At 37.3% G+C, this 17862-nt stretch overlaps 1 protein-coding gene across 2 annotated transcripts in view; it reads left to right on the top strand.

Annotated features, from left to right (window-relative positions):
• Positions 1-17862, top strand: part of LOC111143189 (prostaglandin E receptor 3) — a 186404-nt gene that overhangs the window by 78300 nt on the left and 90242 nt on the right. Inside the window, exon 4 of one of the 2 annotated variants that reach the window (XM_022496720.1) lies at positions 1059-2391. The exons of the other annotated variant lie outside the window; for it this stretch is intronic. Within the exon in view, the coding sequence (XP_022352428.1) occupies positions 1059-1062 (4 nt within the window). The 3' untranslated portion in view covers positions 1063-2391. Of the gene's footprint in view, positions 1-1058; positions 2392-17862 lie in introns of those variants that run through there. 2 annotated transcript variants of the gene reach the window in all.

The raw sequence follows: 17862 nt of genomic DNA, 5'->3' as shown, positions 1-17862 counted from the left end.
TTTTAAGTAAATTCTATTGTCCTTTCCCTTCATTATGAAAATAAGCCAGCTCTCTATAGAAATTTTGCCAAATAAAGAAAATTAGAAAGAAAAGCAGCTTCCTAAACTTTACTTCCACTATTCAAGAAAAACTCACCATTCTTTTAGTAAATTTCTTTCTCATCTTTTTCCCCTGCACTTCACTTGATTTTTCTTTACATACTTAGGATAACGTTATATGTGCATTATTATATCTTGGTTTTATCTAATTTAATGTAAAATAAACATTCCCCAGACTACCTACAAATTATTTAAAAAGTAATTTTGGTATTTATATAAGTCTTTTAAAAGGATACATTGTAGTTTGCTAATCATAATCTGTGTTCAAATTTGGCACCACAATAATTGGAAATATATTATTACCTAAAGACTGAAATGCAATTAAAAATATTTCTGATTTTTTTATCATACATTTACTTTAAGAAATAAATAATATATAAATTTTTAATATTGAAAGATGCTTATAGTATGACTGCTTTCCAGGAAACTATAGAGATCTAAAATTTCATCAACAATGTTGGAGAATTTCTGCTTTGCTTCATCCTAACCAACACTGCATATTATTTTAAAACACACACACACACACACACACACACACACTTCATTGGTTTGATGGGAGAAAAATTGTATTTCATAGTTATTAAAATTTGCTTTCTTTCTTTTATCTTTCTGGGGTATAGTTATACACTGATTGGGGCTTGTTTTTATGGCAAGTTTATCTGACCATTCAATGTGTCTACAATTGATTCAGTGCCATGATTTGATTATTCTACTGGATTACAAACTTGGAAACCAGAAAAATTACTCATAAAAAAAAGCGTAATTAAATAACCTAAAGCTTAAGTGATCCAAAATTCCAGTTATTTAAATTGCTTTTATTTACAAAACATATGTGTAATTATTTCAAACAAGAATGTTTCAATGTCTAAGACATATGTATTTCTCAAGACCTTCTCACACCACACAGAGAAAGTACACCTTCTCATGCTTATTACGTCTTTCTCTCTCTATTCTAACAGATGAAAGAACGGAGCTGAATTTTTATTGAAATTCCTGCTTGCCTGAGTTTATGTATTTCTTCCCACCTGAGAAGGAGAATTTATGTTTGATTTGGATTATTTCTTCATTTTCATCTTTTAAAAAAATTTAGTATTTCTTCTTGTCAGTAATACCCACTGAAACCAGGTTTATTATCATGCTTTGTGTCTCTGAGTGTCAAATTGGTTTCTGGGACTGGGTTTTGAGTACATATTTAAGAAGTTAGGCATGATTTCACAGATAATGATTGGTGAAAAGTGTGAAAAAGAAAAACCCGTTTTCCGAGAGTTTTCCTCCGACTTCAAACCTTTGCCTGAATCTCAACCAGTGCGGACATCTTTACATTTTATGGTAGTCTTGATCTTATAACGAGTTTGAAAAAAAATCAATATAAGCTTTCAACAATGAAAAGTCAACATTTTGAAATCAAGAATTCAATGAATAGGACATAAACTTAAATGAGATAGAAAAGGGTTCCCAAATGGAGGCAGGAGGGTGCCATGATAAATGATATTTATGCCAAATGTGTGATGAATGTATTGGAGATACTGTGTCCCTCTGGGCTAAGCTTGGAACTAAGCATCTCTAGGTCTGTGTTCTGGTTATGTGTCGCAGTCTACTGGCAATCAACATAAGGTTTATGTGTCTTTGAAGACTGAAAAGAGTGGATGCAGCTAAGAGCTTTCCTGAAATGTCACAGGAAACAATACTGAGGCTACATGATTAACTATTGTGTTAGAGCAGTAAAAAAAATCCAGGCACAGCCTTCTGATTTATCACTATCTGTTCAGGATTTCTTAAAATTTCTTCCCAGGTGTCACACAAAAAGGCAAAACTAATAAGTGACATAGTTATTCAATAGCAAATTTTGTTACATTTTATATAAAGGAAACTATGTCATCTGAATTGAAATGAGAAATTCTATGAACTTTTAACAAATACTTTTGAGTCATTGGATGTCTTTCAGCTAATGTCCTTAGCTGTTTGTAAATTCAACCAATCTTTCTTTCTCTTGCCTTTCTTCCCACCTCCGCACCTTCCTCCTTCCTTTTCCTCTTATCATTCACTTAATGCAACACGTATTTATTGAGTGTCCTTCTTTAGGCACTGTGCTAAGGGCCATGCTGTGACCTACAAGGACATCTTAGGAAGACATGATAATATGGTACCAGTAGTTTTGCCATAGAAGCCCATACTGTGATTCCACTGTCATCTCTGTCAACTAGATTAAACCAAAACAGTGAGTCATTCCTTTAAGTAGTTGAATCAGTTGTGGATTAGCTGGAAAATTATATTCATTCGAACTTGTATTTTAAATGGCTTTATGTAACTCACACAAAGATGATGTATACAATCCCTTTATTCAGGTTTAAATTCAATGAACTTTTTGAGCAACCAGAATTTGCCAATAATCATAAGAATGTCCATACTTCTGTTACCACTATTTGTCTATCATCCATCTATGTGGTTGTCTAGTTGTCATATATTTATTATTTTATTTTTACAAAAGAAGCCCAAGTCTACAGAGGACTTGCCCAATGTCACATGGCTAATATAAGAATTCAGATCCATTGTCAGTTCTTTGATTCCAGGTTTATTGTTCTTCCTATACTACAGTGGGGATGTGAGATCTGCCTCAATGATATTTCATTTATAAGATGATGTGATATAGTAATAAAAGCATGGGTTTTGGAATGAAACCTGGATTTAAATCTGGCTGTCCACTTACTAGCTCCTTGACCTTGAGAAATCTGATTAATTTCATCAAATCTCAATGAATTAATCAATAAATTAAAGATAATAATACTTACTTGTGGGGTTATTGCAATAATGCATGTAAAGTTAGTCTAACACAGTAAACGCTCAATAAGTACTAATTGCAATTAATTCTTTATCTAGACTTATCTCCAGCTATATAATACGAGTTCTCAATTTCAACTATAATCTGGCTTCCTGATTGTATAGGTTTACATGTCATGGACAGAATCACCTTCAAATCTCTTGATGCTATTCTTGTTTATAATATTTCATGATTACTTTTTCCCATGCAAAACCTACCCATCTCCCACATGTGCAACTTTCATCTTGTCTTTGGGTCTTGAACAATTAAAGGATCTTTTTTTCTCTCCTTACCTTTATCCAACTCTGAAGTTACATAGTGCTCATTTTGATGATTATTGTATTATTCTTCAAATATTTTCATTACATATTTTTTCCCCTTAACAAAAATTCTATTTCTTGGTGGGCAGAACCCTTTTCTTATATTTTCTTCATAAGTCTCTTAGCACTGGTGCAGTATTTGACCCCAAGAAAGATGCTCCTTATTTGGTAAATTCTCACCAAAGGTAAAATTTATGTACAATATTAGCAGTTGCCAATTTAAATGAATGTGATAGAAAGTCTTCCATTTCTATGTTGCTATTCAACTTGGGAAATTTTATGTTAAACTTCCCTGATTTAAAAATGCTAATCCAGGGGCGCCTGGGTGGCTCAGTGGGTTGGGCCTCTGCCTTTGGCTCAGGTCATGATCCCGGGGTCCTGGGATCAAGCCACGCATCGCATCAGGCTCTCTGCTCAGCGGGGAGCCTGCTTCCCCCTCTCTCTCTGCCTGCCTCTCTGCCTACTTGTGATCTCTGTCAAATAAATAAATAAAATCTTTAAAAAATAAATAAATAAATAAAAATGCTAATCCAGGTAGAATAGTCACTTGCAGTTTAATATAATAAAGTTTATTAAAGCTATCTAGGTGAAAGTCATAAGGTAATAAAATGACTAGAAAGGTTTGAAAAATAATGACTCTTTGGTAAAGATATTTCTTACACAATTAAGAATGATCTTTGTCCAATTAGTTTGAAATCTGATGGAAAGATGGTATATGTCAATATAAAATACTTCTGATATTTTCATTTTTAACCCACAGAAATGTATCCATTTCATACTAAATTCACCCAAAATAATAAGTTCTGTAACATATGTTCTCAAGTATTCTAGATCATGATTCAGCAATACACTGATTCTTTTTTTTTTTTTAAAGCTACTCTTTTTTATTTTTTTATCTGACAGAGAGAGATCAAGTAGATGGAGAGGCAGGCAGAGAGAGAGAGAGAGAGAGAGAGAGAAGCAGGCTCCCCGCTGAGAAGAGAGCCCGATGCGGGACTCGATCCCAGGGATCTGAGATCATGACCTGAGCTCAAAGCAGCGGCTTAACCCACTGAGCCACCCAGGTGCCCCCAGCAATACACTGATTCTTAACAAGGCTTTCCTCTTCATTTTTAAAATTACCATCCATATACATGGATTTTCATAATTATGTAATGAGCTTACACTGAGAATAGAAATAGCCCTCAAAATAAAACGAATTTCTGCCATAAAGAGTTACATGTGGAGAAACGGGGCTTGATCTACAGTTTTATTGTAATTATAGTGCCTACTGTAGAGCTCTGTGGAATACATATGCAAAACAGATCTGTGGTATTAATATGCTTTGCAGCTGAGTTGTATAGACCTGGTTCCTGACTGCATATGATATATTCTGTGTAATTTTAGACCTGCGACTTCTGTGTTGGAAGAACAAATTCCCACCTATTCCTACCTCCATCCTCTTGCAGATTTCATACAGCACCAGCGCAAGCCAGTGTGAAACAGACAAACAAACAAAAATAAACACCCAACTATGCTGCTCTCAGGAGAGGTTGGGCCAGGGTACCGTGAAAAGGAGTGGCATATTAGGGAATGGCATAACAGAGAATATAAGGTTTAGAAGATTAGGCTTCCATCAGAAGCTATATTATCCAAATTCTCCCAAGGAGGGGGGAGAAAATAAGAGTCTTTATGTTTGATATGTATATGTGGATGTGTGTCTTACATCTATATGTAGACTTTGGTCTATGAAATCTATGAAAATTCAGACAAAGTCGAATATTCTGTTTTTACTGTCTATATGAATGACTTCAAAAACTTAAACAAATAATACAACCCAGGCTATAAAGGAACATATAAACTAGTTAAGAGAACAATTTTTTTTTCAGTATCTTCACTAGTTGGAAGCCCACTCAAAAGAAACCTATTGTTAAGATAATTATTCAGGTACCTTAAGGATCTGTATAAGACATATCTTGCTTGACATACTTTTAATGATTAAGAATACTTCAATGTTTAATTGCTGTCTTCAAAATATTTGTGCTCATATTTTTTCATTAATCCAGGCTTTTACTGAATATTTTGTTAATTGTTAATTCAAAATATCTCTAGGCTCATCCTATGGATAAAAGTGTTTCTCCATTTCATTCAGGTTCTAGGACTTTATTTTTTTATTATCTGAAGTGCTTTTTTATATAAAAATAATTTGTACAAAATGTGTTTTTAAGAGATTTTATACATTGTTTTAACAAAATTCTCAGCCATATTGTAAGCTCCTTGTGGGCAGGACCCATGTTTTTTTTTTTTTTTTTTTACAGAGAGAGATAGATCACAAGTAGGCAGAGAGAGAGGGGGAAGCAGGCTCCACGCTGAGCAGAGAGCCTGATGCGGGACTCAATCCCAGGACTCTGAGATCATGACCTGAGCTGAAGGCAGAGGCTTAACCCACTGAGCCACCCAGATGCCCCAGGACCCATGTTTTATGTATCTCTTTACCTACAGAGCTTAGAACAGTACTAAACTCATAGAAATTACTCAATAAAACCTTGATGGAGAGGCTAAGTGGCCAGACTGTGATCTATGGGAGTTATGATTATGACAACTAGGTATGTACACTGTGGGTGAGAGTGGACAATTGTTTCTCTGTTTACTCTTCCTCTTTGATAATAAGCCATTAAAAAATTAATTCCAGTATAGTTAACACACAGTCTTATATTATTGTGGGGTGTACAGTATAGTGATTCAATAATTCTATACGTCACTCGGTGCTCATCATGATAAGTGTCAGCTGTTTCACTCACCCTCCCACCTCCACTCAGGCAGCTACCAGTTCATTCTCTATAGTTAAGAGTCTGTGTTATGCCATTTTGTCTAGCATTTAAACTTGAGTGGCACAAGGGAGTCTTTTATTATACTTCTTGAAGAAAACAACTATAAATATTTTTGGGGTATGTGATGATTATATTTAGAAAAAGAATACATGAGATAAATATAAGCCTGCACATAAAATAACTTGTCTTTTAGTTAGTGATGTCATTTCTTCTTACCTTGGTATAGGAGCTGAATTTTAACTCTATATCTAGAGGTAAATGAAGGTATTGCTGAAAATGTATAGCCTGTGAAATAAAATAAACATAATTTGCACCTATGAGGACAGTAGAAAATTTTTCATCTTATGAATTCTTTGAGCAAAGTATAATGTACTTTTCTTGGAAACACATACACCAGAGCCTTAGTAAATGAACAGTAGTCTTTACTTGATTTCTTAATGATAGTAATTGCTGGTTATAGTTTTTGTCAGTTTATTGATTTAACTTACAACTTAAATGTTGAATCCTTTCAAATGTTCTGAAAATGGACAAGAAATATTTGTGCATCATTACCTTGAGAAAATAATTTTTTAAATAGCAGATGAAAACAGAAAACATGAGAATTTAGGCATTGGAATACTATGGCACAGGAAGGCCAGAAGAAATTACACACCAACAGGGGTACCTGGGTGGCTCAGTCAGTTAAGTGGCTGCCTTTGGCTGAGTTCATGATACCAGGGTCTTGGGATCAAGCACCCTGTTGTGAGGGGTGGTGGGGTGAGGGGGAGAGGTCTCTGCTCAGCAGGGAGTGTGCTTCCTCCTCTCCTTCTGCTTGCCACTCCCCCTGCTTGTGCATGTATGTGCTCTCTCTCTGTGTCAAATAAATAAGTAAAATCTTTCAAAAAAATAAAAAAGAAGAAGAAGAAGAAAGAAATTATACACCAAGAAAACACAATACCATTCAAAATACAAGACTAAATCAAACAGAGGCTACTAATAGAAATACGGGCATAAAATAGAGGGATGTAAATGTGTTACAAGATTGGAAAAAGTATAATTCAGTAATATGTGCTCCATAAATTCTTGCTGATTGCTGTGGTGGTGGTAGTGCGTGATGCTGCTGCTGGTGGTGGTGAAGTAAGAGATATTCAAAGTTAAGTGAATGTCATAGTAAGAGAATAAGCAGGGAATAAGGAAAAGAATAATATATTCTTAGTAAGACTTTGGAACAAATGAAAACAATTGAACGATTCAATCTCTTTTCAGTATATCTAACCATCATTTAAATTCTCTTAAATCTACAAGTATTTCTTAATTCTGCCTCTCCATCTTCACTGCCATGATCTAAATCTATGTCTCCATCATTTCCCATCTGAATTACGTTGGTAACTTGTGTCCTACATCTGGTCTTGGGCCCTTCAGTTATCCTCCACATCTGCTGACACTGTGATATTTTCTTAAAAAATGAAAATCTGTTCATGTTATGTTCCTTCTTAACATCCTTAACATTTTCCTGTGGACTTCAGAATAAAGTTAAAACAACTTAACTTAGTCCATAAGGCTTTCTATAATCTGGTCTCCACTGAGCCTCTGGTGTCATCTTCCAGGTCTGCCTTGTTTTCCAGCAACACTGCCAACCCCATGCCTCCATGTTTCACATGTGCTGTTACTTCTATGCTGGATACTCCCTTCTCTTGTCTATGTGATTAAATCTAATTCATCTCTCATGAGTTTCAGCTCAAGTAACACTTCTTTCAGGAAATCATGATAAAACATCTGTCTGTGCTGTAAATTTTTGGCTTATTTACCCATCTTCTTTGCATGGCCAAGATGGAGAATATTTTTTCATCTCTGTGTCTGTTGTGTGACATAGGCTTGGCATTCAACAAGTCCTTGCTGATGAAAGAAAGAACAGAAAGAAGATGTGTAACAATGAGCTATGAATTTGATCAAAAGTAGTAATTCAGGGTAATTCAAGGCCCAAACTGTCCATATGTTACTTAAAGCAGGCAATTAGCCACATTTTCTGAATAACCATTCAATGCCTGGCTTTCCAGTCACAGAACTAGTTTTATATTTACACTTGGTGTTGGCAGAGATTCTGTGGAGGTAATAGACAAAACTGAGAAAGAGTGCCACAATCTTATCTCACTTGGCAAAGGTTTAAATGCAATCTTGGAAACTCAAGGAGAAAAAAACAAACTGAAATATTGCTCTCCAACTTGATCCAGCATTTGTTCAAAGGCAGAATAGTGTAGTCTTGTAGAGGCAGCTCAGGATTTAAGGTTGGATAGTCCTAGGTTTGAATCCTGACTGACAGTAAGTAATTATGTGACCTTGAGGATTCCATATTTAATCTCCCTTAGCCTCAGTTTCATTATTTATAAAACAGAGTAACACCCATCTTATTGGTTGCTGCAAAGATTAGAGATAACATGTGTGAGGACATTATTCTTAAGACCACTATATGTCCCCAGAGGTAAAATATGGCCCAAAGAAATCCATTTACAGGATACCTCAATTTTGAGTAAGCAGCTGGAATTTGGATCTGAGAGATAGGAGTCATGTGTGCACCAAAGCAACATATAGGCATAATAGGATCCCAGGCAATTTTGCTATAAGCTCTTTGCAAATCTCCAATTGTCCTTTCAGGAGTTAACTTGAATTGCCATCAGCCAGCTGCTGAACCAGTGGGATTTCTTCCGTGCGTGCCAGCAAGAATATTCCTGCAAAAAATGAGAAGGTGGTTTTGAAATAAAACTCATACATAAGTACTTATGATATTAAAGAGGAAATAGCCTGAGGCTAGACCCTCCATTAATATTCGGAGCAAGATGTGGGTTATGGGATAACCCAAAGAGCAGAAAAGTAGTAAGTACAGTTGCCAGTAAAGGCTACATCATGCAGTCCAAGTTCTCTGGACTGCATCATGGTACCAGAGCCAGTTGCTATTAAGAAAGACTGTCTCCTGGGGCACCTGTTCATGAAAATAAGGAGTGAGGTTCTATGGTTGGCCTATAGGGTAAACAGATTAAGGTTACAGAACCCATTTGTGCTATTCTTAACTCATCATACAATTACTGCCATATTGTAAAACCCACCCATTTATACCATATAGGAAAATGATAGATGATATAAGTGAACTTAGAGATTTGGTGTAGCATTTCACAAACTTAACTAATTTTACTTATCATCCAAAGTTTGTTAAAATAGAAAATTCAGGTCCCTCCTCTGGAGATTATGGGTCAGAAAGTCTGACATGGGACCTATGGTTTTATATTTTTCAAAATAAGCTCTTCCAGATGAGTTTCTTCGTCAGACAGGCTTGACAACATTGATATAGTCCAATGGTTCTCAAAGTATTATCCCCAGACCAGCAGCAGGAGTATCAGCTGGGAATTTATTAGAAATGGAAATTCTTTGGTCCCATTCAGATCAACTGAATTTGAAACTCTGAGGCTGGAACCCAGAAATGTGTTTTAGAAGCCCACCAGATGATTCTTATGCGCATGAAAGTTTAAGAACTACATCTATCAAATGTGACCCAGAGACCCACAAGCTAGGAGTGTAGTGGTAGTAGGAAATATGTTTAGTCCAAATTTTTCTAGGACTTGGAAAGCCATGGTTTTAATCCAGGTACTGACTGTTGATCTTCCCTTGATATTACTACTGTTTTTCTATTTTCCAAGCAGTAGTTTGTTTTTGTGGCTATCATTTGGTTTCCCAAATGATGAAAGCCATATTCCCCTCTCCTTCCTGATAGTAAATGTACTATTTATCCTCCTACTTGAAACCCTTCTGTGGCTTAGCTCCCACCTTAAAGACATTGGTTGAATGCCCAACTGACTCTATTTATGATTGATGCTCATAGTTCCATCAAAATGTTTTTCACTATTAGTATGTACCCACCGAGCTACTACAATATTTTTTAAAGGAAAGTATAAGAAGAAGACAAACTATCTTGCTCTCCTTCTGAGTCTCACTATTTTCCACCCTTTAGAAGGCCAATGTAATGCTTAGAGATAGTACACATTTTAAAAATAGCCATCATTTGAAGGATAATTCCTTGATCACTGCTAACATGGAAATATTCCCATTTAATACACAGGAGCAGGGATTTAAAAAAAAAAAGAATCACTAATAACCCAATAAAACTATTTGCTGGCACAGTAGTGAAGAAAGTGTATTAGTTTGCTAGGTTTCCATATTAAAAGAACCACTGACTAGGGGGCTTAAACAACAGACATTTATTTCTTGTAGTTTGGAGACTGGAAATTCAATATCAAGGAGTTGGTAGGATTGCTTCCCTCCATAAGCTGTCAGGGAGAATCTGTTCCATGCTACTCTCCTAGCTTCTAGTAGTTTACTAGTGATCTTTGGCATTCCCTGGCTTGTGGACATACCATCCCATATAGTATTCCCCTTATGTGTGTGTTTTATGTCCTATTTTCTTCTTTTTATAAGAACACCAGTCATAGTGGACCAGTCCATTTCAGTATGACCTCATATTAACTAATTGGGTCTGCAGTGGCCCTATTTTCAAATAAAGTCACATATTGAGATAATGGGGGTTAGGACTTCAACATATGAATTTGATTAGAGGTAAAGGAGACATATAAGAAATACATTGGTTGGTTTAGGGAGGAAGCCACTTCAAAATAATAAGACCTAAAATGGGGCTGCTTCTGGATTTAATGCATTTAGGGATTGAATAAAAATCTCAATCATGCATGCCAGCCCTGGCTCCAATTAGGAAAGATAATTCAGAAGTGATCATATTTCTAACACAGAAATATCTGGAGGTTTTTGCAGTAAATAAACAATACAAAGCTCATAAACAAGTTTTAGGAAAGATATTTGTGTTGTTTGTGTCAGATTATAACTGATCAAATTAGACTACAGTCCAATTGCTCTATTTATGTTGGAAAGAGTGGGAGGTGGTGGGAGTTCCTGTACTTAAGTTATCAACTGAGGCTGGTTTCACTGCTTTGAACAGTCAGATTTCTTCCCTGGTAGTTTCCAAATAAAAGCAATAAACTCTCCTAGAGGTTGAAATTTCAAGGGAAGCTAGATGCTACCCATTTAAAAGAGTTTAATTAAGGGGCGCCTGGGTGCATCAGTCCATTGAGCAACCAACTCTTGATTTCAGTTCAGGTTGTGATCTCAGGGTCATGAAATCGGCCCAGTGTTGGTTTCCACACTCAGAGTGGAGTCCTCTTGAGATTCTCTCTCTGCCTCTGCCCTTCTCCCTGTTTGCACACACGCTCACTCTCTCAAAATAAATAAGTAAAATCTCTAAAGAAAAAATAAAAATGAAAAAGAGGATAATTAAGGATGTACAAAGTCATTTGAAGGAGGCATTTTAAAAGGTATATAAAGCTATTAGTGAGCACTGAGGATAATAGTAGTCTAGCTAATGCATTCTTGAGCTAGATTTGCTTATTTGGAGATTTTTAATTACAGTTTTGTGCCTGTACATAGATTAGCCTTCAAAAGAGCATAACAGGCAATTGTACCCTCCTTTATCTGCTAATTAAAGTCTCATCTTGGATTGAAGGTCAACTGTCTCTCCTAATCTTTTTAATGTCAAGGTCCAACTGTTGACATCCATTCATGATGGAACTTTGGAGGCCTCTAAAGGCTATCCACAATCACACTGAACATCGTTTGGCCTTTGTTTCTCATGCACATGTTGTTAATCCAATCCTGACTTAAAGGTTGTGCCAATTAAATTCTATTGGCTATTCTTCTTTATTTCATCACTGTATTTACATACCACCCCCCCATACTTTTTAAAAACCAAAATAGTGATTCACAAGGCATGTACTTATGTTCCAAGGAAGTGATGCAATTGTTTTTGGCAAAATAATGAAACTTTCAGCATAGTTCTAAAGTTCTCTTTGTATCAACACTTCTTGCTGTGTTTTTAGTTAGAGTGGGAGATTTTGCCAACAACCAGCTGTTACTAATCTGGTTCACAGCTGAATAAATCATTTGCTTGAAATGGTTCCCCATCAAAAGCTAATTATAAGTGCTTGTAATTACCCAGGATATCTGTCTATACACTAATGGTTGTAGGAAATGGAGGAATTGCATTGATATGATCCATTTAACAACACCCACCATGTACTTAATAATCTCATATTTCACATTTCAGACTCTGAAACTATAAAAGAAACTAGTCCTTCTTTAGAGTGGAGATCACGGTCCAAACCTGTAGATGTTCTCTTCTTAGGTGGAGATGGAAACAGAAACTAGAGGTGGCATAACTGGGCATTGGGAAATTCTTCCTTAGGTTTACATTAGATATCTGGTTATTTGTCTGTAAAAATAAATGTGTAATTGTGTGTAGAAAGGAGATTGGTGGCCCTAAAATACATTTCTATAACAATTCCAGTAATGAATGCATGATAAAATCAAACAGAACTAAAAGTCTTTCAAACAGGAGGTTCTGCTTCGTGAACAAATGACCAATTTCTTATGATTTTTAAAAAGATTTTATTTATTTGAGAGAGAGAGAGAGAGAGAGCATGACTGGGGTGGGGGAGGCAGAGGAAAAGGGAGAAGCAGGCTTCTGATCCCAGGACCCTGAGATCATGATCTGAGCCAAAGGCAGATGCTTAACCATCTGAGCCACCCAGGTGTCCCAATTTCCCATGATATTACAAGAAGTTTCTATATCTCTATGTCACCACTGGGGAAAGAGGACAAGGTCAGTACAACTACAAGGGCTTCCAATTTCTGCTAAGAGAACAATACCAGATCATTCAGAAAGGAAACTGTCTCCACCACATTTTAGAAATATTTGTAATAAAATTTTCTTCCTCTTCCTTTCTCCCTTCTTCCCTGCCTATCTTCCTTCTTTGCCTTCCTTCCCTACTTCCTCCCCTCTTTCCTTCCTTCTTTTTTCAAATATTTATTGAATTATTGAAACCTACTTGATTATGTGTTACTTGGGAATAGGAGTTAGAGAATGATGTGAATCTGTATAATGAAAAGGGAAAGGAGAAGTAACATTTTTAAAATCTGTTTTATTCACTATACCATGTAATACTCACTACCATCCCACAAGATCATGGCTGTAAACTTCTTATTTGAGAGGTGAGAAACTTGGGGCTGAATTCTAGAGCAGGGCTTGAATAACTCACTTTCCCAAGGTCTTTAACTTTAGATGCTGGAACTCCTATTCAAACCCAGGTTTGCTTGGCTACAGATCTTGTGTTTTTGTTGTAACCTTTAGGTGTTTCCAATGTTTAAGTCGGTCTGCAATAGATAAAATATGGAAATTATGTTAGCTACAAGAAAGCAATGATGGTTCCTTAGAGAAATGATGGGATTTACAAATGCAGCACCCTTCCCCATCTTCTTCTCTCTTCATGGAGGAGAAGGTGAAAATTCTCTGAAGCTGTGGGATTTTTTTTTTAGCCAAAACACATGGCTTATAGGATACCTGACCTCAATTTCATTTTTAAAGGGTATATTTGTAGGTTTTTTTTTTTTAAAAAGCCTTGTTCTTTTTTCCTCCTCTTCTAGTTATTTTATAAAGAGAGAAAACATCATTTCATCACGTTCTGTGATAGCATATGCTGTTAACGTCAAGAGACAGTATTGAATTCACTTCCCAGAGGTAGAAGGCGCTGTGTTGGTGAAGGGAAAGAGGGTGGTAGCCTGGAAATTAGAAGTGCTGGTTTGGGATACATGCTCTTCCACTTCCCATCTATGGGAACTTGGTAAATGATTTAAAAGCCTAAAGCTACAGTTCATCATCTGCAACAAAGATCTTTACACTCTTCTGCAGGATTGCTTTAAGGGTTGATATGAAGGTGCCTGTACGTTTTTTTAAAAAATTATTTTTAGGGCGCCTGGGTGGCTCAGCGGGTTAAGCCGCTGCCTTCGGCTCAGGTCATGGTCTCAGGGTCCTGGGATCGAGTCCCGCATCGGGCTCTCTGCTCGGCAGGGAGCCTGCTTCCCTCTCTCTCTCTGCCTGCCTCTCTGTCTACTTGTGATCTCTGTCTGTCAAGTAAATAAATAAAATCTTTAAAAAAAATTATTTTTATTAACATATAATGCATTATTTGCCCCAGGGGTACAGGTCTGGGGTGCCTGTACATTTTTAAGAGTAATGCAGACACCCAGCATGAGTGCCACCAGTCTTGAGCTCTGGGAACACCCTGCTGGACTCTCATGGTACTTTTTCCTGCACACTCTTCACAGTTTCATATAAGCCCTTTCTAGAGACTAACCAGGAGATCTGTCCCACTTAGCAGACCTAACAGGCTAGAGGCATCCTCTCTGTTGTCCTGGGTTCAGGTGAAAGGTATGCCTTTGCCCTTCTCTGCCTAAGGCTCAAGATATTATGTTGGAGCTCTAGTCTTCTAACGGAGGTTAATTTTTATGAAAACACAGCTATTTTAATGAATGATTTAATGAGAGAAGTTCGTGACAGCAGAGTGGGAGGAAGACAGGGAGCATCAGGTACACAGAAAGGGACAGAGAGGTGCACTCGTGGCTAGGGAGAAGCTTGCAGGGAGAGAGGGGAAGTGAGTGGGGATAAATGGCAGGTCCCCCCTGCCCCACATCATTTCCACAGATTCTTCAGATTCAGTCCTTCCTACATGGATAGATCCTTCTAGATTTCTAGTCTATTTGCTGTTACCCTTCTCAACAATGCCTATTGTCGTTGAACCTCATCTGTGGTTTGGCATCCTGCTAGGCACTTAGCAAATTGTTCTAACACACTTATGCTACTGTCTCTTTTTCACAGCTGAGAATAAAGAGGGATAGAGAGCAGGCAAAGTGCAAAGAATGATGAAAAACAGGTCCATTTGGATGCAGACCTCCTGACCTGCCAACTATACAGCTTGCCATACTTCCCTAATTTGGAAATTTGTATTTCCCTTCACCTAAAGAATGTGAAGGAAGCTTAACAAGCCAAGAAAACAAGGTTATACATTAGCATCAGTGACAACAAGGAAACCCCAAATCTTAGTTTCTTAAAACAACAAAAGTTCTTTTGCCTTCACTTAGCTTGCCTGTTGAGAGTTGGGTGTGGAGACCGGGCTACCAGTCATCCTCGTCAGAGACTCAGGCTAACTGAGGCTTCCAACATTGTTGGACCCCGCAGTAGTGGAGGGGAGAGCTATATAGCACTGAGGGGAGAGCTGTAGAGCATAGAACGGCACCCACATACTTCTAGAGCAAGTAGCAGGCTGTGCTAACTGAAGAGGGTGAAGAAGACAATCCTATCAGGTGCTGAGAAAAAGGAGAAGTGAAAGTACTAGTGAGAGGCACTAATATATACCCCAGAATCTCAGCAGTAAGGGTAGAATAAAAATGAAGAAATTAACTGAGGAAGTACTGAATTTAGAAAGCAAGGTCCTTCTCAGCTTATTTTTTGACTCTAAGCCCTGCTTACTTTAAGCCTTTTTCATGTGTTACGTGCTGGGAGATTTTCAGCAACCAGTGCCATTTTATATATGGGGAGATATGGGCATATTTTTAGCAAAGCTGAAAAAACAGGTTGTTCGTGGAAATTACCCAGTTTTGACTTAAGAGTGTATGGCTCACAATTGCTAGAAATTGTTTTATTAGTAAGTGGAAAATTTTTCATATGCAAGGTGTTAACACAGCATGTCTCTGGAAGAAATGCAAGAGTGTTTTGGTATTTTGCATGGAACAGATGTATCTGGAGTGCTTGTAGAATTTGGTGCCCTTTTCAGATGAAATGAAGTTATGGATTTGTGAACTGAAAATCTGTACACTGTCTAGGTTATAGTTATGTCCAGAATATTCTTTTTTAAAAATTTTTAAATTTTAATTTTTAAAAATTTTTTAATCTTTTATAAACATATATTTTTATCCCCAGGGGTACAGGTCTGTGAATTGCCAAGTTTACACACTTCACAGTACTCATCATAGCACATACCCTCCCCAATGTCCATAACCCCACCACCCTCTCCCAACCCCCCTCCCCCCATCAACCCTCAGTTTGTTTTGTGAGATTGTCACTTATGGTTTGTCTCCCTCCCAATTCCATCTTGTTTCATTTACGCTTCTCCTACCCCCTTAACCCCCCATGTTGCATCTCCACTTCCTCATATCAGGGAGATCATATGATAGTTGTCTTTCTCCGATTGACTTATTTTGCTAAGCGTGATACCCTCTAGTTCCATCCACGTCGTCGCAAATGGCAAGATTTCATTTCTTTTGATGGCTGCATAGTATTCCATTGTGTATATATACCACTTCTTCTTTATCCATTCATCTGTGGATGGACATCTAGGTTCTTTCCATAGTTTGGCTATTGTAGACATTGCTGCTATAAACATTCGGGGGCACGTGACCCTTTGGATCACTACGTTTGTATCTTTAGGGTAAATACCCAGTAGTGCAATTGCTGGGTCATAGGGTAGTTCTATTTTCAACATTTTGAGGAACCTCCATGCTCTTTTCCAGAGTGGTTGCACCAGCCTGCATTCCCACCAACAGTGTAGGAGGGTTTCCCTTTCTCCGCATCCTCGCCAGCATCTGTCATTTCCTGACTTGTTAATTTTAGCCATTCTGACTGGTGTGAGGTGATATCTCATTGTGGTTTTGATTTGTATTTCCCTGATGCCGAGTGATGTGGAGCACTTTTTCATGTGTCTGTTGGCCATCTGGATGTCTTCTTTGCAGAAATGTCTGTTCATGTCTTCTGCCCATTTCTTGATTGGATTATTTGTCCTTTGGGTGTTGAGTTTGATAAGTTCTTTATAGATTTTGGACACTAGCCCTTTATCTGATATATCGTTTGCAAATATCTTCTCCCATTCTGTCAGTTGTCTTTTGGTTTTGTTAACTGTTTCCTTTGCTGTGCAAAAGCTTTTGATCTTGATGAAATCTCAATAGTTCATTTTTGCCCTTGCTTCCCTTGCCTTTGGCGATGTTCCTAGGAAGATGTTGCTGCAGCTGAGGTTGATTTTTTAAAAATTTTTATTCATTTATCTGTTTTAGAGAAAGAGAGAGCATGAGCTGGGGTGTGGGGGAAATCAGAGAGGGAGGGAAAGGGTGATTCTTGAGCAGGCTCCAGCCCATTGTGGGGCTTGATCTCAGGACCCTGAGATCATGACCCAAACAGAAAGCAAGAGTCCCATGCTTGACCGACTGAGCCACTAGGCTTCCCTGTTAAAGCACATTCTAATTCAGAATCATTAGACTGGCAAAAGCTTCTACTATTAGGATTCTGTAAAACCTACATTGACCTTGAATTAATAAAGCTAGCAAGTGTGATAAATGTAAAGGGCTTTAAGGAAGACAGGGTTCATATTCCCGTCCTGAAGTTATTTCCTGTAAAAGCCTCAGTTACTTTCCTAATTTTTAAGGCTATTTCTCATCTGTTAATGGGGGGGATATTAATAAGTACATGTGGCAAGTATGGCCATCAAATACTTCTCTACGTGCAAAATATATCTTGATACTCTTCACTACTCTTCATCTCAAATACTTCTATTCTAATTCATGCAAAACTCCTCTGTCAGCTAGACCACCACTGATAGCCTCCTAATAATTTTTTCTCTTCTTTCTCTAGCCCATTCATCACTTGGTAGACATATGTATCATTCTCACCCCAGAACTTTTGCACATGCTAGCCCACTTTTGTTTTTCTATTTCCTGCATACATAACTCTGTTTCTTCCTTTGGTTAATGGATTAAATACTTTCTCAAATCTTTCTTAAGCTTCCTATCTCTAGTTCTTTCCCCTATTATTTGCTACCTTAGCTCACTTGTTTCCTTCATAGTGCCTATCCTAATTTATAATTGTTTTTCCTTCTTCATTTACTTCTTTCTTTACTTTATT

The sequence above is a fragment of the Enhydra lutris genome, unplaced genomic scaffold (assembly GCF_002288905.1).
Source record: "Enhydra lutris kenyoni isolate GAN:26980312 unplaced genomic scaffold, ASM228890v2 scaffoldscaffold9, whole genome shotgun sequence".
NCBI lineage: Eukaryota > Metazoa > Chordata > Mammalia > Carnivora > Mustelidae > Enhydra > Enhydra lutris.
The sequence above is the reverse complement of the archived record's forward strand: the minus strand, read 5'-3'. Positions and strand labels throughout refer to the sequence as shown.